Source organism: Myxocyprinus asiaticus, chromosome 11, assembly GCF_019703515.2.
Source record: "Myxocyprinus asiaticus isolate MX2 ecotype Aquarium Trade chromosome 11, UBuf_Myxa_2, whole genome shotgun sequence".
Classification (NCBI taxonomy): domain Eukaryota; kingdom Metazoa; phylum Chordata; class Actinopteri; order Cypriniformes; family Catostomidae; genus Myxocyprinus; species Myxocyprinus asiaticus.
Genome location: NC_059354.1, coordinates 45,524,818 through 45,550,986, shown reverse-complemented (window position 1 = coordinate 45,550,986; position 26,169 = coordinate 45,524,818). Strand labels below are relative to the sequence as shown.

Sequence of the window (26,169 nt, the reverse complement as noted above, 5' to 3'; positions counted from 1 at the left end):
GGCTATCAATGCTTTGTAACGTGCGTTGCCTTCTGGAGATCAACTAAACGGAAGCTTCGCGCATTAATCTGACGCAGCAATAATACAGTACCAGACCGAAAACAACTACACAAAGTACACAGGGGATCTCAGATGAGCAGGATATGTTCGATTTGTCTTTGGAAATACATACGTGTCCCCAACTGTTTTCATGAGGATTTTTTTCTTTCGCTGTGATCTTGGCATCATCGTAGCCCTATCGGTGTGAAAGACGGATCCCTATTGCCGAGGGGGGGGAGAAAACGCGCTGGCTCTGCGCCAGTATCTGGCAAGTGCGCCTCCCTTCACCGCTGTTTGGCTTATTCATAGTTAGGGGTTTGGGTTTGGCTGTTTTTAAAAAGGCAAGCACTGCTCTGAAGTTGATCAGTCTGCTCAGAAAACTTCTTCAGAGGGAAAGTGTGATTTGGAATCGGAAAGTCCAGAATTTCAGATCAACAGAATTGCGCACAGTCTGGACACTTGGAGACATTTGGAGAACGGACTAATCTGAGAAATTAGCTACCCCTAAAATTCAACGGATTTTGATTGTACTTTTTTTTTGTTTTTTTTTTTTTTTTTGTTTTTGTTTTTTTTTTAAAGAATATTTGTATTTATTCTATTTTTCAAAGACCCAGACCTGTGCTTATTTTTGCATGCGGACTTTTCAAAGTGCCCATCATTTGCATTAAAATCCGATGACCTGAGACTGTTTTTACTTGCTGTTTTTCATCAAAGCTCACTAGTTTGAACAAAATAGAAAGAGAAACATGCTGCTTTTTATGCTTGCCACATTTTTCGGGGCTCTGACCCACAGCTTTGGCTCTTATGTGCCGTGCGAGCCGTGCGATCAGAAGGCGCTGTCCATGTGTCCCCCGGTCCCGGTGGGCTGTCAGTTGGTGAAGGAGCCCGGCTGTGGCTGCTGCTTGACTTGCGCTCTGGCTGAGGGTCAGGCGTGCGGTGTCTACACCAGTACATGCACGCATGGGCTACGCTGCCTGCCGCGGAACGGCGAAGAGAAGCCGCTGCACGCCCTGCTGCACGGCAGGGGAGTGTGTACGAACGAGAAAGGATACAAACCACCGCATCCTTCCATTGGTAAGTTGGCTGGAAAGAGGAATTGATGCCGATATTGGAAGCGAAGCTGTTTTTGAAACAACAAAGGTTTGTTGATATACAATCGTGCTGTATTTAACAACATCGTTTTAGACCGATATGTCGCCGATGGCCGTTTTGATATTGTCAGCATCGGCCGATAACTGCGTCCACTTGGCTAAAAGTCAAGGTTTTTTTTTTGTTTTTTGGGAGTGAATTATGTTTAATAACAATGTTTTGTATGTGTAATAAATATTAAATAGTGTATTATTTAGCCTAAAATATCGGTTTGAGGGATATTTGTGTAAATGCAGAATATATAGATTTGAGCAATTACATGCAAGTTGTGTAGGCCTATATGCAATAATTAAGTTGTAATATAGCTTACATTAAATTATTTAGCTTAATATGTTGACATTGTTATCGGTCATTGGCCATTCTGCTCTCTAGATATCAGCACCGGTATGTGAGCCATTGAAAACCCCATTTCAGTTGACCACCATCATATTGAAATCGTTCCATTGAGATCTAAACATAACCCTTCTATGGAGATTAAACAATTCTGAAGGTTTCGCTTAGTCTTAGTAAATATTTCTGTGCTTGATTAAGAATCCCATTCCCACAAGCGCAGTTATATTTGTGTGCGAAGGTTTCTCAAGCCAGACTAATGATGCATTATCTGCATTGGCTTCTCTGTTGCTGCGACCAATTCTGCATTGCTGCACTGTTGTGTTCCATCATTTTGCACTGCTGCAGATTATTAGAATGAGGAAAGATTCCAACATCCATTGTTATCCAAGACCAATTGCTATCAACAGATCTCCCTTTGTTTCCAAGATGCAAAAGTGCAGCAATGCTTTCATGTTAGTCTATAACTTGCTTTGTGTATGATTAGAGTTTTTGATTTGGCAATGGTTTTTGTTTGACGTTCTATTGACATTTTGACTCATCATTGTTATTATCACACCTCAACATCATTCTAAGGTGTGGATGGCACAGGTGTACGCACGACCGCATGATACTCTGGTGCGAACAGATTCGAGGTTCGTCTGAATTTAGGTCTGTGTCTGTGGGTGGTGTTGAAGGGTCAGATTACTGCTCAAAGATTAAATCCAAGGGGAGGAGGGTAGCTGTGTGTATAGCATACCTAAGTGATAAAATCGACAGAGCACTCTATGAATTAACCATTTTTTTTTTGCATTTAACTGCATTTATGAAGAGTAATTGTGCACAGCAAGTATATAAATTGGTTACATTTATGCATTTGGCAGACATTTTTATCCAAAGCTGCTGCATTCAATTAATACATTTCATCATTTTGTTTGTTCCCTGGGAATTAAACCCAAAATCTTGGGATTGTCTGTGCATTGCTATACCAGTTGAGCTACTAAAATATATATTCACTGCATTAGGTTGCAGAAATCTCCACTTTTTAATAGATTTACTGGGTGAGTCTCCCAACCCCCTTCTTCCTTTAGGCAACATCAATGCATGAAACAGCAAGCGAGTGGAATTTGCTGTATTCTACATGCATTGTTCCAAAAAAATCGGGAAGATCGACTGCACGTATTTTTAAAACGATAGCAGACAGAAGAGGTAGAAATGCAGCCTCTGTGCTTTTACCATGACTGTGTGTACACAAATACAACCCCTTCACACACAGGTGCACATCAAAAACCTGTTTGTCCCAGTATCTGAAGTGCTCGATGAGTGTTACTGCTGTTCTCTGGTGATTCAGCAGAATGTCTTTGTAGTCGATCTTTCAAGAGCTGTTCGTCAAGAATTGGATGAATTTAGAGGAGCGCTTCTAGCCTCCTTTCCTCTTTAGTTTCAGCCTGGTTTTACTAGCTGGTAAGGGCAGACCAAGAGAGGTAGGGATAGAGGTCTAGCGCTCTTGCCCGCATTAGAATTCAGAGCTGTTGACACCCCTGCATCAATCCGAATCCTTTGAATGCCCTATTATGCCCTAGTTTCACAGTCAAAAAATTAACAATTTAATGCTGATGGTGACTCCAGATTGTCATTCAGCTCCACTTACGTTAGGATTGAAAGGTACTGCAAATTCGCCATTTATTGCACAGGAGACTTTCTGTCTGGACATGCCGAACGTGTGCGATTTGGAACGTGGATACTTGGAGTTGTTGCCAACAGATATGACTACATGAGTACAGGCTTCTTGCTCTTCAAGGTGGAATTTTATGCTGCGTTAGCAAAGATTGCTGTCTGCTTAGATGCATGAACGATTGTTAAAGGTGATGATGTGTGCCATTTTTCAATGTTAACTCCTTACTTTCTCCTATCCCAGCTTATCCCAACTACAGTCTAAGTAGGCCATTCATTGGTTGAGTTCCCCCAAAATGGCCTTAATTTTGGGGAGGTATTACCTGTTTGTCCAACCAATAGAAGATGAGGGGAGTGTTTAAAAACCGTTATTTTCACAATTTTGTTCAATGCAGCTAGTGGCACAGAAATCACACATTTCACCTTTAAAAATGATGCAGATCTAAAAAGTTTGACTCATAAACAAATAAAAAAACTTACGTTCATACAAAAAATTTAATCAGAATCTTGGCTGATGTATTTGGTTCGTTTAGCTACTTTAGAATTGCTGATTTATGTGTTTTATTTAATCACTACTGACTAAACAATTATCAAAAGGCATTTTAAGGCAGTTGTTTCTCTATTTCTTGTCTGTCATCTCAAATTGATTGTGTGCCACAGGCCAAACTCACTTGCACCATCTGATTGACATTGAAAGATATACGCCTCTCTTACATTTTTTTTTGTTTTTTTTTTTGAGTATGTTGTGTATTTTGAAAATGATGCCCAGTTTTTACTGTACAATAGTCCTTGACAGTAATTCTAAACCTTTATTGCCCATGTAATGGTTATTTTATATATATATATATATATATATATATATATATATATATATATATATATAAAATGTATACCATAATCCTAAACCACAGTCTACAGGGCTCATATATCAAGTGCCCACTCATCCTTTGCAAAGGTATGCAAGCAGGGAACCTATTTGGCACGCTTGAATGACTTCTTCCAGTAAAGTTTAACAGCAATCTGTGCAGCATGTATTTGTCGCTGGCACCTGGAAGGCTAGTGAGTAACAGCTGGGAAGAAAATCAGCGTGCACAGTAGTCTCGTCTCTGTCAGAAACGTGATTCCTGGGCTGCGACATCCTCATGCTGTGCCATGCTTAAATAGGAACATGTGTTTGGCTGACCAGAACAGTAACCATTCAAAAACCCGCCATTCATGCACAAAACAGTCCAGGTAATCTGTACGTTTACAGCTTAGAAATTTAAACATTCATGAAGCAGAGCTGCACCATGTGGTTTTAGCTGAAGATGGCAAACTGTTGAAAAACTGATTCATAACTCGAAATTCTGATTGGATAAGCCACGATAAACAAATTTCCATTTTGCATTACATTGCTTAATAATGAGTTCCTCCTCTTCTTTACTTTTTTGTGACATATTTTCGCATTACTCCATGTTTTTGCAACAGTCTCATGAAAAAATAACATAATGCAGTCCTGCCTACTGATTGCTACAAAAATACATCTATCTTGGTATAAACGGTATGGCAAAATCTTTACCGCATTTATACCATCACACTGTTTATACAGTCTTTGCACTCAGCCCTACTTTATACCACCACTCTTTTAAGCTTAAAGAATCCATAGCATCTTCTATATATCCAACAATGTCATTTCTTGTAGATACTATTTAATCTATAGGTTTACAACTCACGTTTACAAAATTAAACATACAGAAAAGAAGCAGACAGCAGGGCTGCACCATGTGGTTTAGCTGGAGACAGCGACCTGTTGAAACCTCCTGTCATGTGCTTTGGGGCGGTGGAGGGGGGACCGCAGTGTCACGTTTCTTTAGGGAAGGAGAACAAAAGGTGCCTAATTTCTTGCCTGCAGCACAGGTTCAGATGTGGTTCCAAATCACTGCCTCAAATTTGGTACTTTGCAGTCTTCTCGAGGCAGGGGATAGAGACGCAGGGGATAGAGACGGTCCAGCATAAGCCAAAATGAGTACTTTATCAGTTTTGATATAGTATACATTATCTTGTCACACCCAGCTGTTGTCTCAAGGTTGTTGTTGTCCTGGCAGTGTGGTCACAGAATATGTGAACCCAGATTTGGGGCGAAACCAAAAATTAGGCTTGTATTAGGCTTGCACATGTGATAAAGCATATTCTCTGAACAAAAGACACATTTCAGGTGTACTGAAAGTAGGCTACTTCCTGTTTAAGCCACATCCACACTAGACAATTTTCGTCTGAAAACCCGTTTTCATTTGTAGAAACGCTTCATTTTTGGTGGAGGAAAATGCAGTTCTAGTATGGAAGAAAGGCATAAACATAGCAAAAGTTATGCGTATTCAAACGAAAACATATTAGTGTGCTCATGGCCTAGCGGTTGGCGATATTGTCAAGATATGAGTAATTTTTTAGCACAGTAACGGTATATATCATAAAATAGTTATTTTTCATAGGCACTCAATGAAAATATGATTTATATATTACATATACAATGTGGTCATCTACATTTTTTGGGTAATCCACTGAAATTTGATAAATGAAAGATAAGTTTCTCATTTGATTGTTTTTTAGTTTTATTTTGAACTTGATGGATGCAAACAAAAAGATACATTTATTCATAAATAAATGATACATCTCACATTAAATAAGATTAGACTCAAACCACAAGACTTACATTGTAAGTGGATAGTTTAGATTCAAATGTGATTGAACAAGCCACATTCAAACCCTCAGCTTAACTAAACAACAAAACTCCCCCCTTAATAACTACTAAGTTCTTCCTTTTCTTGACTTGAAGTATTTTCACAGTACTCCATATTTATTCATCACTCTTAGACCAGAAACATACTGTATAAAAAGAACTGTATATACTGTATTTAAAAGTACACAGACGGAGATGCAAGTGCTTGGCCAACACATGCCAACACACGGTCCGGTTGAAGATGAACGTGCATTCTTGCGTTACTGTGGTGGTACCAAACCTTAGTACTCACAGGGGCAATAGAGGTACTTCAAAATCTGTTCACACTAATTTTGGAATGCAATAACGCACAAAATCGAGCTTGCGTAGCTAGAAGTGTTTGTGTTCTTGCGTAGAGGATGTTTCGGTCCTTTATATGTAAATAATGTACTGTAAAGCATGCAAATATATTTACCACTTTTTTACTATCGGTTCATTCTTCCTACCACCAATGTTGAAAACGTCCACAATAGACCTATATCCCACAATGTCACTTCTTTAATGTACCTTCAGAGAACAAAAGGATATATAATAAGATTTATTATGAACTAGCGGTGGTTCTTTTAGTTTTTAAGGTAGTTTAGAAGAGGAAAGATTGCACTTGGATCCTCTTGTGGAAATATTACAGACAGTATCGCTACTTTGCCATTGTCTGAGCTGATTGAAATCAACGAATGGGACTGATCCATTGATGTCCTGAAGAAGCACCTACAGAGTTCATGTTTCAGAGTGTTGATGACACGACCAGGTGACGAAGAGTTGCACACATGTGCTTTCAGCCTGAAGGGCATCAACAGGTGTCATCACTTTGCTTTGTCCTGAATTATAGGGGACTTGCCTGAATAGTAAGCTATGTGACAGTTTTCTTGGTTGTAACTGATAGCAGAGACAACATGGAAAATGTTATCCTAAAGCACCTTAAGGATTGTTGTCTAGCTTTTAATGTTACTTTGTACTTTGCAACACTATCCAGGCCTATTTTATCTAACATTAAAGGTGAAGTGTGTAATTTCTGAGCCACTAGCAACACCAAATAGAATTGCAATCTGTTTGTTTGAGCAGTTTTACTGGGCCAGACATAACAACATTGGCTCAACCAATGGCATTAGTGTAGGCCAGAACTACCTGTTTGGGTAAACAATGGAAGATGGGGGAAGAATGTTTGAAACACCATTTGTTGCAGCAGAAATTTCATGCATAACTAACATTGAACTAGCATTAGTGCAAGTGCACACCAAGTCCTGAAAGGTCACATTCTTTATTTTGTCCTGGTCTTTTTCTGGCAATCTCCCTAGATTGACTAACATGCTGCTCTGCTACAGTGCCCTAAACACGTTGTGGACATGGTCCAGACTTTAAATATTTAGCAGTGGAATCTAGCCAGAGATGCTGTGGTTGGTCTATGACATGAACAAAGCAATAAAGGCCAAGACAAAGACTAGCCCATTAGAATTTGCTTAAAGTAATATTCTAGGTTCAATACAAGTTAAGCACAATTGACAGCATGTGCGGCATAATGTTGATGATCACAATCATATTTTTGACTCAGCCCCAGTTTTCTTAAAAAAAATGGGGGGGGTAATAAGTTTACAGTGAGACACTTACAATAAAAGTGAAAAGGGCCATTATTTGCATTTAAAGGCAGTAATGTTTAGCTTCTAATTTTAAGTACTGGCATTAATTCTTCTGTTAAAATCTTATGAATTACTTGAGCTATAAAGTTATTTAAATGATCATTTTAAAGTTGTTTTAGGGTTTATGGCATTACGTCGTCATGGCAACAAAGTTGGAAATTGGATATGGCTTTATACAGAAAAGGTTAGTAAGTGATTGTATTACACTAAAATCATTTTAACACGCATAATGTTTACATGACGTGACTATATTTTTGAAACAGTGAGATTTTAATGTTTATGGATTTGCCCCATTTCGGAATGAAATTTTTGTGGTAATCACAACAACCCACCACCAAGTCCTTTTTTAAAATTGTGCAAAGAAGACACCACAACTCAAAGGGGGATTCACTTTCATCATTAGCCCCCATAAGAATATGTGGATGTTCATGGAGTATAATTGCCCCGTGCACATGTAAATTATTAAACAGAGCCCTATCAGATGCATCTCCTTTGGCCAAGCTCAACTCCCTTTATCTTAATGAAAAGTTTTGCAAGACCGAGAGGAAAGACACCAATACCTCTCCAGCTTTCTTTCCAAAGCTCATTTGAATAGACAGGGCACCACGTGATATGCCTGGTTTGGCCGTGCTCCAGGATCTTGGCTGTGTGTCAGATGTTAAACACAGTCCAGCTAAACCTTTACAAGCTGGGGACCACGAGCATGGAAAAAGTGATTTTGGTCTTCACTCTGAAAAGTCTGCCACAGAAAAAGACGACTTCAGTACATTGATTGTCTGCAAACGGCTTTGGGGTAAACTCTAGGCGTTGTTGCTTTCATAAACAAGTGTATTTAAGCCTTGTGTATGAAGAACAACAATCACAACAACCGTAAATAATTGTTTTGTTCATGCCAACCCATTGAGAGGGCATAGAGGCATCTTGGCTCCTCCCACTTGAGCTTACTGACCTTAATCACTACTCCACAGTTCAAAACGCAACACTGAAACCGAAAAAAATGGCTTCAAAGTTTTTTGATTGTCCAGCCAAATGGGGATTATAAAATAAAAAAAACTATTTTCTGAGAATCTGAGCATAGTTGATTCACGGGACAGATTATAGTCGAAAGGGCTGTTCAGACCTAATGCGGTCTTGCGCTCAAGCTAGATAGAACAGAACGCAGATGTCTCAAGATGTGTCTTTAAAAGTTTAAGTGATTAACTTGACAACGCGACGCTCCTGCGCAGGAGATGAGGCACAACAGTCAAATATGTAATTCTAGTGCTTACTTAAGGGGCGGTCACACTACACTTCACACTCCATTCACTTCCATTCAAACGCATACGAATGCGGGAGACCGGAAACGCAAGCCCAAACGAAGAAATTCCATTTGACATTGCGTACCAAAGTTCAAGCTTAAGAACACTGAACTGCGAATCTGCATGACGAGAGGATGTGTGACCAACAGAAGTTCAAAACATCACACACTTACCTCTTGGCTCAATTCAAAGAAAATATTTCAAAGCTGTGTGTTTTTATTGCTGCTGTAAAGTGAATAGACGGTATATTTTTACATTTTTTAATATTATCGTATTTATTATTTGTGAAGTGTTATTTACTAAAACCAGAAGCTCTCCCAAGTGACATATCCTGGTCCGTTGTGAGCGTGCTTAAAGCCTAGTGTGATCGCACCTTTACATAGGAAAACAATAATAAAAAAAAAGAAAATCCAGACAGATGCCAAAATGCATTTGGCATTAGAGACTTAATTTCAGACCTAACTCATTTTTGACAAACTGTTTAGTTACTGTGTTTTGGCTTTGCGGGGCGTTTTAGGCAACAACAAATTTTGTTGACTCAGTTGCCTATATAACTGATGGTCTATAGATGTGAAAAGTGTTGAAGCCAGTTAAGATCTTTTGTGGTAATTGCTAAGACAAACATTACTATTACGACTACACATGCTGCTTATATTTTAACAAACCCCTCACAAACTTTATTCATCCCATACCATTTCTGCTACAAACATAAATCATGTGCCTTGTTAATGAAAGGTGTAAATCTTGCTGTAGGCCAATGTTTCCCAATCTTGGTCCTGGAGTATCCCCAAAACTGCACATTTTGTATGTCTCCCTTACTCGACACACCCAATTTGTGTCATAGATCCTCAGCTAATGAGCTGGTGAGTTGAATTAGGTGTGTTGGTTAAGAGACACATCCAAAATGCGCAGTGTGTGGGGTACTCCAAGATCAAGATGGGAAATGCTGCAACATTTCAATGAGCACTCATCTCAATTTCGGGTTGCTTCAGGAGCCCAAACCTGTAGGGAACAGAAATCTGGACAGTAATTTCAGTCTGCCAAGTCATGAGTTGCAGGATTAATTTCAAAGAGACAGCCCATGCTCTCTGATTGTAACTTCAGAAGCCAGGAAACCAATTCCTGTAATGAGCGGGCACCCACCCCGTGTGTCTCCAGGTCAGACAGACTCTTTCAGCACCAGGCAGCTCAGAACACCCTGCCCCAGTCCACAGCAATGTGAAGCACTGGAACTCAGGGGAGCTGTGAGGGCAGTTATCTCAATAATTTCTGCTGGCCGCAGCAGCTGTCTGATAATGCCCCCTTGGCTGTATCCACAAACAAACTTGCCGCCCATCCTGCCTCGATGTTCAGGCCTGACTTTGTATGTCCGTTGGCATTCTAATTTTTAAATACAGCCGTAAGTCACTCGAGACTGTATGTTACAGTGATTTTACTGCAGGTAAAGGGATGTCTTAGGCATGACACAAAGTGAACCCTCTAAAGCATAAAAAAATGGTGACGATGGCTGGTTCTGAAAGTATAAATCCCATTAATTAATTCTATTGGGAAACTGATTTTTAATGATAACTTATAAACCTTTAACCTCGTGCAACCCCCTGTACACATGTGTGGATGTTGTATTTTGGCTTCGCTATATGCAACGCATAATTTTAATTAATTTAAACTGACTGATCTCAGTTCAGAACACTCTGGGCTGTCAGGAAAGGTTAAACTTTCAATGCACAGAGTCATGTGACAAAACAGCATGGCGCCGATCACAGCGGAGTTTGTCTTTGGGAAAAACGCCAACAAAACTACATCTGGTAAGAAACCTAATTAAGTTTTTACATTAAAACCAATTTGAGTCAAAAGATTACAGTCACTAGTTTCATGCATTTTTAAAATTTGAGCAATATATCACGAAACGCCATGCTGCTAAACACAGTGTACACTATAGTGTACACAATAACATTATTAGAAATCCTATGTTTACTGTGCATTATCACTTTGAGAATCAATGGGTTCATCCAAAAGCTGAAAAATTTTGCTTTCAGTGGCTTTATTGACCTGCTTCAATGACGTCACTTTCCCTGCAGTCACCATATTTGTGACCATCAGAGGGAGGAAACAATGGCGGTGAATGGAAAAACATCCAAAAAACCATATCAAGAAAAACATCAAAAATTGCTTTTGATCCATGCCAAGTCCCAGGAAAAGTTCATACAGGTCTGAAAACAGAACAAATATTACCAAATTGAACTTTCGTGGATATATAAAGATATTTTATCCACGATTCATCCACGGACGCAGGCGAGTCTGATGTGTGACTGAGTGAGTTCACACGCCCACCGGCATATCACCGTAAACATCTCTCATTCAGAAGTTACAATGTGTTGTTTTCTGGTCTGAATTAGTCACAGTATTAAAAAAACCTCTGTGATGATCCCGTCTGTTTGAATGTAAGAGCTTCTTTCAACTCCTGAAGAAGGTTTTTGTTGCATCTCACAGCGCAGCACAATGAAGGTATATGGAATATTGGTCACAAACATAGAGGCTCGGTCATTCGGTGATGTCACATGAAACTTTAAGGTTAATATGGTGCATTTCGAACTGTTCTGAAACCAGTGCAGACAGACAGCACACTGGAGGTTAAGTCATTCACTAAATAGGGAGCAAGGGAGCATCCTACAGCTTTCATATGCAGCCAAGTGCATTCACTCCTAACATCCGACCAAAAATTCAGTTTCAGGCTGCAGATGATGTTTGGACCACTCAACATGTTTGGCAGCAAGGGGCAATGATAATCAGTACAATGATTCAGAATTTATTATGTATAATTTTATTTGAAAATGGTTGGCAGTGACTGGATTATGCTGGCCATTACTTTAAATCAGAATTATTTATGCGAATTTCTGATTGGTAAAATGCTTCAGCACTGGCTATCACTTGTTTGTCTGACAAAAAAAGAGTGCAAAAAGAGTACATTGAGATTTTGTTGCCAAAGTAGAAAAAAAAATGTATAACATAAAAGTCAAATCAAATGAAATAATTTGTATTTGTACAGTTTTTGATTTGTGCTTATCCCAATACACATTTTACCATAGCAGCTTAAAGAAAACCAGCTGTAATGCCTGTAACATCTCAAAAACATAAATAACCAACACTCATGGAAACGTAATAAAAAAAATAAAAAAAATTGATACAAATGAAATCTAACTTTAAAATTTGATATATGTGGACATATATTTTTAGGAAAACTATTTGCTCTAGAATTATTTGTTGCATGTTTATTAGGTGCTACTAGTTACAAATATTATTATTATTTTTTTATTTATTATTATTATTTTGCATTATTTCAACTTCAATAATAAAAAAAAAAAAAAGCATTTAATAGTGGAATTTGTGGTGAATAACTACATTACCCATGATTCTGCTGAGAAAGATCCACCAATCAGGGAACTGTGGCAAACAAAGTGCACCAACAGAGCTGTGCAGCAACCGCATGTTTGCATGACACACTGCGAATGACACTCTCAAACTACTTATATATTTGTATATGTCTGAATATTGTGCAGTAAATTTAAAATATATTGATTTTAAACTTATAATCTTGATTTAAATATCTTTAAATCAGTAGTTAGTTTTATATTTTTATAATTGGATTACATCATTTGTAATGCTTCATGGGATTGTAGTTCATTCCCTAATAAAAGACATTAAGTACACATTGTACCTTTGTCTTTTTTGCTTCAGATAAAAGTTGTTAGTGCTGTAATTCACCTTAGAGCTGGTTGACACGAAGTCCCAATGGAAAAATGAATGGGAAAAATACTTCCGGAACCAAAACAGCTGAAAAACTGTTGCCTACATGTAGGCTGTTTATGGTTGCCAAGCAACGTAGCAACTTGGCACATTAGTATAGAATGTAGGTACGTGGTTCATCTGCATTTTATAACAGCTTTGAATGCGGCTCCAACCATATTGGTTATACAAACACCCATTTGTATTGAGATCAGCATGAAATAATTGACTTACTAAATTGTATAATTGTATAATTAGTTTTAATGATCTGTATGTCCCTTATATTCTTATTATTATCCCTTATATTCTTCTGGACAATTTAAATATGACGATACATGTGTTTATATGTATCCTGCAAAGATTTTCTGTCAAATAATTTAAGCACACAGTTTGTTCTGCAATATCTCTGCATTTCCTCAGAACAAATGTTGACTGTTACGACCTAGCATTAGATTGCACACCTCACTAAGAGGCTAGAGCTTGCGGTTGCCATGGTTACTGTGACTTCAAAGTCCCCCAAGTATGGCTTTGAGCTGTTAAGTGTCCTTTGAAAGACAGTTTCCGTTTCTCACTACAAAATATCATAGTCATGCAAGTTTTCTTATAAACTGTCTTATAAAATCAAAAAGGAAACCTTTAGTATTCAGTTGTAAAATCTGTGGCATACACTACCATTACGTGTGATATTTAAGTCGTACACCTACAAATATATATTAGGAAAAAAAATGCAATGTTAATTCCCACCAAAAAAACTAAGAATTGAGTTTAATAATAAAGGAACATTCCGAGTTCAATAAAAGTTAAGCTCAATCAACAGCATTTGTGGCATTATGTTAATTACCACTAAAATTAATTTCAACTCATCCCTCCTGTTCTTTAAACATCTGGTTTAAATTGAGGCACTAACAATGGAAGTGAATGAGGCCAGTGGCGGACTGGCCATTGGGAGAACTGCTGTTTCAAAAGTATAGCTACAAGACTGTGTGTTGACATGATTTTAGTGTGATAAAATCACTTACAAACCTTTTCTGTATAAAGTTATATCCAATTTTACAACTTTGTTGCAATGATGAGGTAACGTCATAAACCTTGTAACTTAGAAGTCCACTTCAAAACAACGATTTAAACAACTTTACATCTCAAATAATACACGTTTTAACAGAAGAAAAAATTTAAGGGCATATATAAAATTATAAGCTTTTAAAATTATACCCATTCACTTCCATTGTAAGTGCCTCACTATAATTTATGCTTTTTTGAAAGAAAAGGAAGGAAAAGTCCAAATTATTTTTGTGGTAATCAACATTATGCCACAAATGCAGTTGATAGAGCTTAACTTGTATTGAACTTGAATATTTTCGGATTTTGGTCTGATTTGGTTAATCAGATGTTTATTTGATAATGAAGTCAGGTATAAACTTCATGTTTAAAGTGTCATCATCAGTGGATTGGACATTTGTACAGGCTGGGGGTGGTCATCACCTGTTGACCCCCCCCCGTCAACAAATGCATAGAAACATTTGACGGGAAAACAGCTGCTTTCATGTTTACTCTCCAGACTGTCATCAGCAATCAGGAAGAGTAAAAAAAGGAAAAATAAAGAAGAAATTTCTTCTGTTTTATTTGACAGCCTTTTTGAAAAGTGTTTGTGTTAAAGCCAGTTGTAGTATATCAAGATCATTAGTGTTGTTTGCTAAGGCCTGCATCAATTCTAATGTTTCAACAAACCCAGAAACCTTAGTATGAAACTTAAGCGCATAACTCGTCCCATGCCTTTTTGTACAACAGACATGAATCAGTCATCGATTTCTGACTAGCGGATGATAAAATGAGCGAAAACACCCCATAGACTTACACTGAAGAGTAAGAGACCAGAGATCAGAATATCATGGAGACTAGGGGGTGGGTTCTTTTGACAAGGGCCAGTAAGAAACAACCTAGCAACAACTTGGAATACCATAGCAACTGCATAGCAACGTGTTAAAAAACCACTGGTGACATGTTTGGCATGGGAAATCACCGCTCACATTTCCTTCAGAAAATGTAAAAATCTAGTTAATGCTTAATTTTTGATTCTCTTTGTATTATCTAGATCGTGAGTCTATAGAGCATGATGATACAGTGAAAGCAGACACGACTGAAGACCAGCCTCCTAAAATTCCCCTTTACCCCAAACCAGATGTGATCAACAGCCGGAAGCACGCTGCCGTGCGCAAAGACAAGAAGAAACAGCAGGAGAAGCTGCGGTCACTGGGGCCGATGGACTACTCCCCTGTTCCCATTGACAAGCATGAGCCAGAATTTGTAAGTAGTGTGATGCAGCAGCTGCAGAAAAATGATAGCTAGTCATTTACCACTGAGATAATGATGCAATGTGCCATGTGTTTGTTTGACAACAGGGTCCTTGCAGAAGGAGGCTGGAAGGAATCATTCAAAGTATGAAAGACACCTCTCGCATCATGGCGCTGTCCCTGCACCTTCCTAACTGTGACAGGAAGGGCTTCTATAAGCGCAAACAGGTACTTGTATTCTTTTTTTTTTGTTGCCCTATTTTTGTGTGGTTAAGGCAAGGGGTGGGCATTTTCACAGAATATGGCCGATTTTTGGGGACATGCACCTCATCTTATACCGATTATGCTTAATAAGCCGACAACGTGTAAGGTCATGTAAACGCCTTAAAGGAATAGTTCACCCCAAAATGATAATTCTCTCATAATTAACTAAACTTATGTTGTCTCAAACATGCGGAGCACGAACAAAGATGAGATGGAGTATTAATGGAGATTTTAATAGTTTATTTACACAATGCAAATGAATGGTGACTAAAGTTTCATGCTCCAGAAAGGACATAAAGGCAACATAAGAGTAATCCAGTGGTTTAATCCGTCTTTTGAAGTGATCCAGTTGATTTTGGGTGAGAACAACTAAAATATAGTACTGTAAATGTAGCACTTCCTAGCGCCATCTTGCACTCTGTGCCAGCATCAGAAATTAAGGGGGGCTTGGGGCAAAAATGCCACAAAAAATGTCCTCCAAATCAAAATGTGGGGCATAAAATGCCCTCATAATGAATTCTTCTTATATATTTCTTAATATTCTATTGTAGTCATAGTAATATACTGTATATTTGTTGATGTTGATTTAATTATTAGAGTAAGAGGTAATAAATTCTCAATCTTCAGAATTAATCTTTGAATTAATTAATTGATTAAACTGACATATTTGACAAATGGATGAGACATTTTATGTTTGGAAATGGTTAGAAAAACTATACGTAAAAATGCCCCTGAAAATAAAATTCAGGGGGCAAATATTGCCCCTTAATATAAAAGTTCATTTCTGATATTGCTCTGCGCATGTGTCAAGCACTAGGAAGTGTAATCGAGCTTGAAATCATGATCGTGCCTAGATACTGCAATGGCAAGATTTATTATTGCTTAACATTTCTTGGCAACCATAAACAACCTACAGTAAAAAACGGATATGACTGCCACAACACGATAGGTGAAAACTAAATAGTTCCCATTATAATCAACAAAGTCGGCTATTCTGGAAACACCTGTCAGCAACAAAGAATGCAGAGTTATAGGTTATAGTTTTCTGCCTGGTGTCAGATTTAATAATTGCACTGTGATTATACTCTAGAATAATGTTATTGTGGTATCTCTTTAGTCATCATACTGCCCACTGAGTTGGATGTTGAGTTACTTGAGTAGTGCTTGTAATGGCTATATAACTCTTTTGTCCCTTGTTCACCCTGCAGTGCAAGCCCTCCCGCGGCCGGAAACGAGGCATCTGCTGGTGTGTCGACAAATATGGCGTGCAGCTGCCGGGCACCGACTACAGCGGCGGTAACATCCAGTGCAAGGATTTGGAAAACAGCAACAACAACGAGTGAGAATCGACCCACCTTGATCATCAGACCTAGGGCCCACCTCCTTTTTCTGTCCCACCGGTCCACCTGCCAGTCACTTTGAGATTTTGTTGCGAAGCGAAAAAAGAAACAACAACTATTAAATATACAAATAATCAGACTAAAAAGAAATATCGTACAGGAATCGTTTTGACTGAGCGCTCATCTCTAACTCAATGGACTAAGCCAATGAGAGGAGCCCCCTTCTAGCGCTGAGTCCCAGCAAAACAATAAATAAAAATGGTTAAAAATATATACATGCAATTATATATTTTTATAGAAGCTGGGGTTTGAGCACCATAATGTTTTGTTTAATGTAAACATAAAGCTAAAAAAAAAAAAAAAAAAAAAAGAATATATGGCATGTTTAATATTAACAGGGCTATTTTGGTCTCTTACAAATGTTGCTGTCAAGGTATCAAAGGAGATAGCAAGAACTTCTACTATTGAAAAAAAATAAAAAAAAATAAATAAAAAAATTTCCCAAAAGAAAAAATTAAAACCCACATGGTAGAGATCTGCTGATACAGTTATCTCTATCTGGCTGTCTTTTGGTCCCATCAAAGCACTTATTCATTAAGAAACCTGCTTGGAAATGTGTAACTTCACCAAGTTCAGTGTATACGTGTGTGAGCATGTGTGTATGAGTGTGTGTTTGAGCGTGAATGTGTGAAATACAGCGATAGCTTCCAAAAAAAGTTTTTCGTGGCATATCCCTCCCAGAACGTAGTAAAAACCAGGATCCCATTAGACAAATCTGTTTCAGTGGCTTCATGACTGTATAGCTTACCTAACATGCCGACCGTGCCTATGTAAACAGACGCTGCCACGCAGAGTTACACGGGTGAGCCGACCGGTCCAAACCGAGGTCCCGTCACAAGTTCCTTTTGATTTAGGAGATGGGTGGAAATCTCCTCACACAGAATCAACTGGTGCCCATGTCTAGCTAGAAGAAAAGGCCACTATGGAATTTTCAGATATTGTGGCATCTGGTGCATGTTAAAATTGAGACAGATGCTAAAACCCTTAAACGCTCCCAGTATTTGCGTTTGAACTTTGACGAAAGTTCAACTTGCAGAGTGGTATTTTTTTTTTTTCTGTGATTTTACTTTTATGTTCGCTGTTTCCTTGACTTCATTGAGATAATGACAGTCCATTTATGAGCCATGTTCCTTGACCATGTGGTTTCACTGAAATAGGTGTAACCTTGGTATGTTACCTTTAAATAACTCTAGATTATTGAATGTGTTTTTATTTTCTCATATTTTATGCTTCTTGCCATCCTTAACAAACAACCACAAAGATCTGGTGCTTAGGAGAGGACTTGTGTATTTAAGCATAATATCAATTTGCATTGTTCCAAAACTTGCACATTTGAATGCAGGTCTGACCACTTTCAAAGCTCCGCCCACTCTGACTGTTCACCAATCAGAAATCATTCTTCTGGTTATTCAGTCCAACACAATGACTGGAAGTTTTTCATTTGTTCTGTTTTGTGTATTTCTGTACTTCATCAATGTTGTGAGGCGTGGTGGAAACAGGCTACATTTACTATAGTGTCGATTAGTGCGAGTTTCTGTGTGCGAGTCTCAGTGCCTTTCTACATGCAAATACATTTGAATAATGACGTGAACGTTACACAATAGCCAAGGGGACTAAAACAGACGAACCATTTTATAATGACGAAGGACCTCAATTGTTCAAATAGTCATCAGATATAGAAATCCATTACACCAGATATGGAAATCTATTACACCACTTTGTATGTCATGCAGCTATCAAAAAGCACTCCCTAAGATAGGGGAGGACTTTAGTCGTGAACAGCTCCAGCTAGTGCTAGCTCATTTACTGTTATTACTCTTTACGAATAAGCTGACGATTGATTTGACAGTGACTGCAAATGTGTGTAATTGCTGATGAGAATATTTTCAATCACTTTTTTGCAATCAAGCTATAGATCCAACAGGGATACTTAAAGAGGACTCACTGGTCAGCTCTTGGGTCACAATAGGTCTGTTCGGATCTTATTTCAGGGCCCGAATGATCATAGCAGGGAGGGGGCCATAATATAGTCGATTATTAGAAGTTTGACAGCCGTAGTCCCACAGACCAGATCTCTATCTTGTAAATACCCACAACCAGGCCCAGACAGAATTGGTGAACTGCTCCCTTATGGTCACAGAAAGCACAAACAAAGTAGATAGCGAGAGTTGCGTAAAACTTTGTGAATGTCGGGCGTGCCAGTTCTGCTGAAATCTGCGGTATGCGACATGTTAAACGGAGCTGAGAGTACTTCACTCTTATTGGTTGCTTGAAAGCAAAATCAAATTAGCCAGCGAGGACTGCGTGACATTTTATTAATGTGGGGCCTTCCAATTTGGCGGAAATATGCGTACCGCAAATTCCATCTGGTTCTGTCCGTAACAGTTTTCTTGCAGCGGAGACAAAGAACCACGGTTCCGCAGAATGTAACCATAGCATGTCAAAAAATAATGGTGAATGATGATTGGCTCTCTGATGGAAGGTGACAAGAGAAAGATGTTAAGGGAGTGCGGTTAACCAGACTTTTGCAGATGGAGTATGTCGAGGAGGCGTAGTTGCCTCTGTTATTGCACAATTAGCCTTGTAGGTGTCGCTCACCACTGGGCAAAATCACTACATTGCAAAAATTATTTTCTTAATCAGTATTTTTGTCTGTGTTCCCTGTAAAATAAATCTTTAAATCTTTAAAACAAGATACAGTTACTTGAGAAGCAAAACCATATTATATTAAGACTTTTTTTTGAGAGAATATATCTTAAATTAAGTATAATTTTATTACCCCATTGTTTTACGCATAAATCTAACTAAATATAGAGGTTTACACTTAAAACAACATTCTAAAAAGTCGCAATTTTGCTTACCAAGTAAATGTCTTTTGTTTTAAGGGATATTTAGATATATTTACTGTGAGACAAGACAAATGTACTAAGGAAATTATTTATCTGCAGTGTCATGAGCATTATCCAGGTCCTGATCCATGCTGAATGCCCCCTCCCCCATAAAAAGCAGCTTGCACTTAATTATTTACCTTGCCACGCATTTAGTGCCGTCTTTGAAAAAACAAAAAAACAAAGTGAATCTCAGTTCAGGTATAGGAGGAGGAGCAGGTCTCAGACAGAAACCCTGCCTGAGTACCTTTGACAAGGGCTTTGCAGCCCAAGCCTGAAACCCACATCATCATTCAGTGGGTAAACCAGTAATACAACTCAACCAATCACAGTCTAGTCTCCATCTACACTCAATAGACTTTGCGTCTCAGTGATATCCGGGAAGAGGGAGAGAGGGTGAGGGCCTAAGAGGATGATCTTGTGCTGGGCCTCACTTCCCCAACAGGGGACACAATACAACACATTACACATCACAGTAGAACGTTTAGATGGACAACGGGAGTTTTCGGAATCTGCTAAGCAGGCATATAACAGCGAGCATCAGACTGACAGCTTTTCTTCTGGACTCAAAATATGTAACACACGCAGCTGAATTTGATTCAGCAGACTCTTTCCTAAGCTCCGCCCCACTTTGGTTAATGCTGTTCACTAAGACAAGCTTTGCAAACATCCCATAGGAATAAATGGGAGATTGATGAATATGTGCGCATAAATTGGATGGTATTCTTATGTGGGCTGGAATGAAGTGTGACATTGCATGGCATTTGTATCTGCCTGAATCATTATACAAATTAATGTAACATTGTTATTAACACCTATTTACCTTGGGACAAATGTAGATGTCCTTACTGATGTTACACATGATCAATTGGAAATGAGGGCTGCAGACAGTTTAATCCACAGCATCCACGTCTCAAGATTTATTTAAAGAATTGGAAAAAAAAAATATTGCACAAATTTTCTCTGAATACATTGTGACACTAGCACTAGAAGTGCCCTGGAAACAACATTTTATCGTATTATTGGATAATTTCTGTTTAAAACTATAAAAATATACAGGACTTCCATAGACAAGCATTCGAAAAGAGCAAAAGCTTGTAAAGTGGACAGCAACAGTTGCTGAGGTAGGATTGGTCAGCAATTTTTTTTTGAAGGCGGGGCTTAACAAAGGGTCAGTTTTGTTTACAAAAAAAGTGTTTTTCAGAATTTTTTTTCTCTCTCAAGTTGGCATACCACATTTTGCAAAACTATGCATTATGGTAGAAAAACATTTTTGCCTTGTATTCTTAGGTCGTAGAATCCATCTGGGTATCGATGTGAGAATGTGGGAAAAAAATGTATCCTTTCTGATTTGCAATTAGACTATTGTAAAAGACTTTTGATTCCAAGGACACAGGCATGTCGCTTTTTTGTTGCTTTTATCAGATTCCGAATCTCCTACTTGGGTAGACAGTGTTCATAAATCTTCAGTATGGTGCAGTAGTAATGACAGGTTTTCTTGTTTCTCTGAATGCATAACAGTTTTTTTTTTTTTCTTTTTTTTATGTGGATGAGAAAAGACTTGATGATTGACCACCTAAATGTGGCTTAAACCGGCATGTGAAAAAGACCCATTTGTGGCTGGAGGACTCTAAAAATGTTCAGCATTTGGAACTCTTCTTAAAAACAATAAAACAGAAAAAAAAAAAAAAAAAAAAAAAAAGAAATATCTCAAATTATTAAGAAAGTGAATATCACTGTGTAATATTTATTCAACTTGTAATTTATGTACTCTTTTAACCGTTGTCTTTTTTTTTCTTTTTTTTTTTTTGTTTGTTTTTTGTTATGACAAAGCATTTATTTAAATAAAGTTATGTATTCATTTAAACTTGTGCAATACATTTATTTGTACATGACAGGAATTTGTTCTTGTTTATTAGAACAATTTGAATAAACTGTTATCACTAGCCACAGCAATAACCACGTTATGATTTTCATACTATATTACATTATCACGTTCTGCATCCAAATACTAAGAGAGTAGACACTGATATTTAAAAATCCCAGTATGTTAATATGGCCAACGAAATATTGATATGGCAGTAATAACACTTACAGTTAAAGGAATAGTTCACCCAAAAAGGATAATCCTCTCATCAATTACTTACCCTTGCCATCTCTAAATCGTATATCTTTCTTTTATTCTGCAGAACACTAACAAATATATTTTAAATAATATTTGATGTGTCTATATCTGTACAATGCAAGTCATTGGGGTCCACTTGCAAGCTCCAAAAAGGATATAAAGGCAGCATAAAGGTAATCCATACGACCCGAGTGGTTTATCCATGTCTTCTGAAGCATTCTTTACATGAATCAGGTGGCAGGAAGTATAATCGAGCTTCCAATCATGAAAAAATAATTTCATTTTGGTCTGTTTCTCACTCAAAATCAAATGTATCACTTGATGGCATGAGGGTGAGTTAATGATGAGAGAATTATTATTTTTGGGTGAACTATTCCTTTAAGAATGAATTATTTATGAATCATATACTGAAATCATTAAAAATACTTTGCTTATAAAACCATCAGGTGAGCATACATTAAAGGAATGTTTCTAAGGTTCAATACAGGTTAAGCTCTATTAACAGCATTTGTGGTTTGTTAATAGTGCATTTCTGTGAAAGCATTTTTTGCTTTAACAGAAAAACACAGGGACGAGTTGAAATTATTTTCTGTTGTAATCAACATTATGCCACAAATTCTGTTGACAGACCTTAACTTGCATTGGACCCGGAACATTCCTTTTATAGTTACTACAAGTACCAAGTAAATGCACCAGAAACCTGTGACACATGCACACACATTGTTCATCTGCTTGCTAATTTAATTGTCTTCATTGATAAATCAGGATAAACAGAGAAGCCCAGGGGAACTGAACATTACAGGATACAGGTTTATTTTGGGTGAAGACTTACTGCATTAAACTCTGCCCAGAGGCAAGGCACCTGGATTTTAACAGAAGTCAAAGAGATTGCTCAGGAACAAGGAAGTCATTTACCAAGAGCCCCAGCTTCAAGGGGGATCTTTGACAAACACAAGGGACCAACTCTTCATTCAAATAAGCGAGGAAATCAGTTGTACAGATTATATGGAGCCATGTAGTGGAAATTTACACTTTTATCACGTTAAGCTCCAGGGCAAGTAAGCGCCACATTGCGTGAGAGTGCTGCCGGGAGTAAACTTGTGCATCAAACCAAAGAGGCAAAGGGTAGGGTTGGGGGTTAGGTTAGTCTTAGGCAAACTGTACCCTAACCTTAAGATAACCAAGTAGTTGCAGGAATCCCATTTCACTCTATATACGTAACTGCAACATTAAAGTGCATGACATCTAATCTTCAAGGAAGGGGAAAAAATGTACTTCCAAATGGTAATTAATTTAGACAGAACAGAACCCAAAACCCAAATTGCAGACTTTAAATTGCTAAAATTATATTTAACCCAAAACTGAAAATAATTTATAATATATTCATAATTTATTAAGTCATAATTTATTCAACCTCATGTTTTTCCAAACCTGTGTGACTTTTTCTAATGCAGAATACAGGAGATCTATTAATGAATTTAGCAGACATCTTTTCAGTGTAATGGCATTGACAGTGCTTCGCATTAAGGCTTAACCCTTCTGTTTTCGAAAAAAAAAAAAAAAAAGACCCAATGGAGTACAGATACACAACACTTCCCTTTGATTGTAAACATGATCAACAGGCTTGTTTCCCTTCATTTTGAGTAAAAAAAAAAAAAAACTAGAATACTTACCATTTGTATCTATTTGAAACAAATACAGACTCCAGGATTCAATTTAAAACACTTTTATTTCAGAATATAAAAGTCTGGCTGGTGGATGAAAAATTTGTGAAAAATTCCTTAGACTTCCATTGAAAAGGTCCCCATACATATCTAGAGATCAGGATCTCACAGACTTGCGGATGGTCTCTTTTGACTTGGGCCAGTAAGCAACCATCTTGCAACCATTTAGTAGTGCCCTAGCAACCACCTAGCAACACCACAGTAATCACCCAAAACGCCCTGACACAAGTATCATAAAATTTATATATATATATTTTTTATTCATTGTTTTGGAGAATCCAAAGGTATATTTTGACCAAATACAAGATTAAGAATAGTTTTTCCACAGTCTTTAACTCTTAAATTGGTCAAAAATGACCCAAACATAAAAGGAGGGCTAAAAATGGACCCGAAAGTATCATAAAAGCAAGTCTTTGCATATTATTCCAGATCTTCTGAAATTTTTATTTTAAATTACACACCATCAAACCCTAATGATGTCATTACTTGAAAAATCAAGTTGTCTTATTAAACATTTCTTGAAATGTCAAGTTTTGGGCTCAGAACTCAAATATCTAAGTTCCTTGAACTTATTTTTCTTAAAAAAATAAAACTGAGATACAAAATTGAGCCTATAGGGAATACCCACAAAGCCTTGCGCTTGAAGTATGTAATTATGTTCTTTTGTCAGAGGGAACATATGGGTGAATTCATAGAGGTTTCAGCTCTTTTGTAGTATTATTTATGTTGTTTTGTTGCAAATGGTTGTTTCGAGAGATGACATCATTAGGGTGATCTGTGCCCCTTTTAGTCAAGTTGGACCCTGTTAACTCTTTCAGTAAATTTCAGTTCTCCTTGTGCATGTACATATATGCATTTCAGCGGTGAATTAAGTTTATTTAATGACTGACCTAGAATAAGTTATAATCTTCATTATATACAGTATTTATTAAGCTGAGTTATTGTATGACCTAAATGTGAGTCCATTCAATTAAAATTATTAAGTTTAAACAGAAACATTTAAACAGCAAACCTGAGTTAAATCCCCTTACGGCCCTGCCTGCCGGCAGGTCTTCCCCACGTTCTCGGACCTGGGAGGGAGACAAAGGGAGGGGAAAAAAAAGAGAGGGAAAGGCCAATACGGAGCGACAGCGGGAGAAAGAGAGGAGAGAGAGAAAAAAAACCTACTCGTTGATTCTCTGATACGCCTTAGCCTGGTCCTCGGTCACTCCTTCACCCTCTAGTGGATGACAGCTGCTCCTCCCCGGGTGGATCGGAGGCAGTCCTCCGGCCCCTGGTGGATGGAATGCCCCGCTGCGTTTTGGTGGATGGTAGGGGTCTCCTCCGCCCCTGGCAGCGGTTCTCCCACTCCAGGCGGTCGGCAGTGAGCCCCTCCCCGCTCGTGGATGGCGGTCTTATCTTTGACCCCGCCACGTTTTAGCGGCCGGTAGGGGTCTCCTCCACCCCTGGCAGCGCCCCAACCGCTGCAGGCAGTCATTAGAGAGCCCCTCCTCCCCTCGCGGTTGGCGGTCGTTCCTCCGCTTTCAGGCGGCCAGGCTCCTCAGTCCCCCGGTAGATGGCCGTGGCTGCTCCTTTGGGGTGGATGGTAGTGGCGAGAACTCTACTACGGCACATCCCTCCTCCTTCCCGGGTTTTCGACACCAATGTAACAGGGTAAAAGGGAAAGGAAGAGGCGAGAACCGGCTTGACAATATAAATAATAATTTAATGATTAACTTAAAGCAAAAGACATACAACACAAACACATACAGGGCAGCTGCCTGTAGCTCTCTCTCCCGAACTGCTGCTTTCAGCCGCCTTTATCCCTCTCGTCGGCTTGATTAGCCTGATTAGGGGCCGGGCATGCGTCATCACGGCCCGGCCCCGCCCTCCTCCTTGCCACAGGTTGCTTTGGCTACATTTATGATTCTTTTGGGTCCTTTTTTAAGCTTAACATTTCATGCTGCTTGTTAAAAGCCAATCATACATTTTCTGTTTTTAGCACTGCAAAAAATATCTCACAAGGGCAGTGTGATGGTTGTAACCTGTTAATATAGGTCCTGAAAAAAATGTGTACTGTGTCAAACAGGCTTAAGTTTGAAATAAACACATATTCAGAGCACTAAAGTGTTGTTACGGTAACGCATCACGTGTTCCTTGCGATAAAGTTGGGCAAAGCGGTGGGGGTTTGACGAGACTTTAGTATTTGTTCATAGCCTTAAGGTAACCACTAAGGCGAACAGACAGGTGAAGTTCTTCCTGGGATAACCAAGATTTACGGAATCCAGATGTGACGGAGCAGGACGGTCCCACTTCATCCGTGGCTGGGCAACGTTCATTTGGATGGGGAACACGAAGCAGACCCAGAGAGGAACACATGGTGGGGATTTGATTTGTGGGGCAGTGAACATGACAATTACTATTGCCTTCAAAGAAACTGACAACTGTGTTTTAGACTTCAAAGCACTCACGTTCCTTTTATCGTGTAACAGGTTGAACAACTATAGATGGCTCTGTCTTATCACAACATGTGGCTCTCCACACCACTCTTTTGCCGGAGAACACAATGATTAGAGTTTAGAGTTTCATCCCCTGCTGGTCCCTGCATGAGGCGTGACATTGTTCACTGCTACAGTATGTTGGAGTAATTTGCTTGAGATTTGCTCACATTTGGATTTCATTATAGGAAAGATTGCCAACACAGATATAATTAAAGCAGATACAAACCACCGGGGGAAGCTAAAGATGGATCTCTCACATATAATCTCTTCTGTAGACAGAACAGTACAGGAATCATATGCTTTGCCAAGGTCCATTATCTCAGTAAGTAATGGCCCAAAATGTATTCATACAAAAA

General features: G+C 38.5%; 1 protein-coding gene across 2 annotated transcripts; it reads left to right on the top strand.

Annotated features, from left to right (window-relative positions):
- Window positions 1-237: 237 nt before the first annotated feature.
- Window positions 238-21,190, top strand: igfbp5b (insulin-like growth factor binding protein 5b). 2 transcript variants are annotated; one of them, XM_051710931.1, is made up of 4 exons: window positions 238-1,113; window positions 14,821-14,945; window positions 15,041-15,160; window positions 16,405-21,190. In XM_051710931.1, exons 1-4 carry the CDS (start codon window positions 786-788, stop codon window positions 16,537-16,539), a joined length of 708 nt encoding a protein of 235 aa, XP_051566891.1. In that variant the 5' UTR covers window positions 238-785; the 3' UTR covers window positions 16,540-21,190. The 2 variants fall into 2 exon arrangements, with proteins under 2 accessions (XP_051566891.1, XP_051566890.1); XM_051710930.1 differs by having other exon boundaries at window positions 245-1,113; window positions 14,734-14,945.
- The last annotated feature ends 4,979 nt before the right edge of the window (window positions 21,191-26,169 follow it).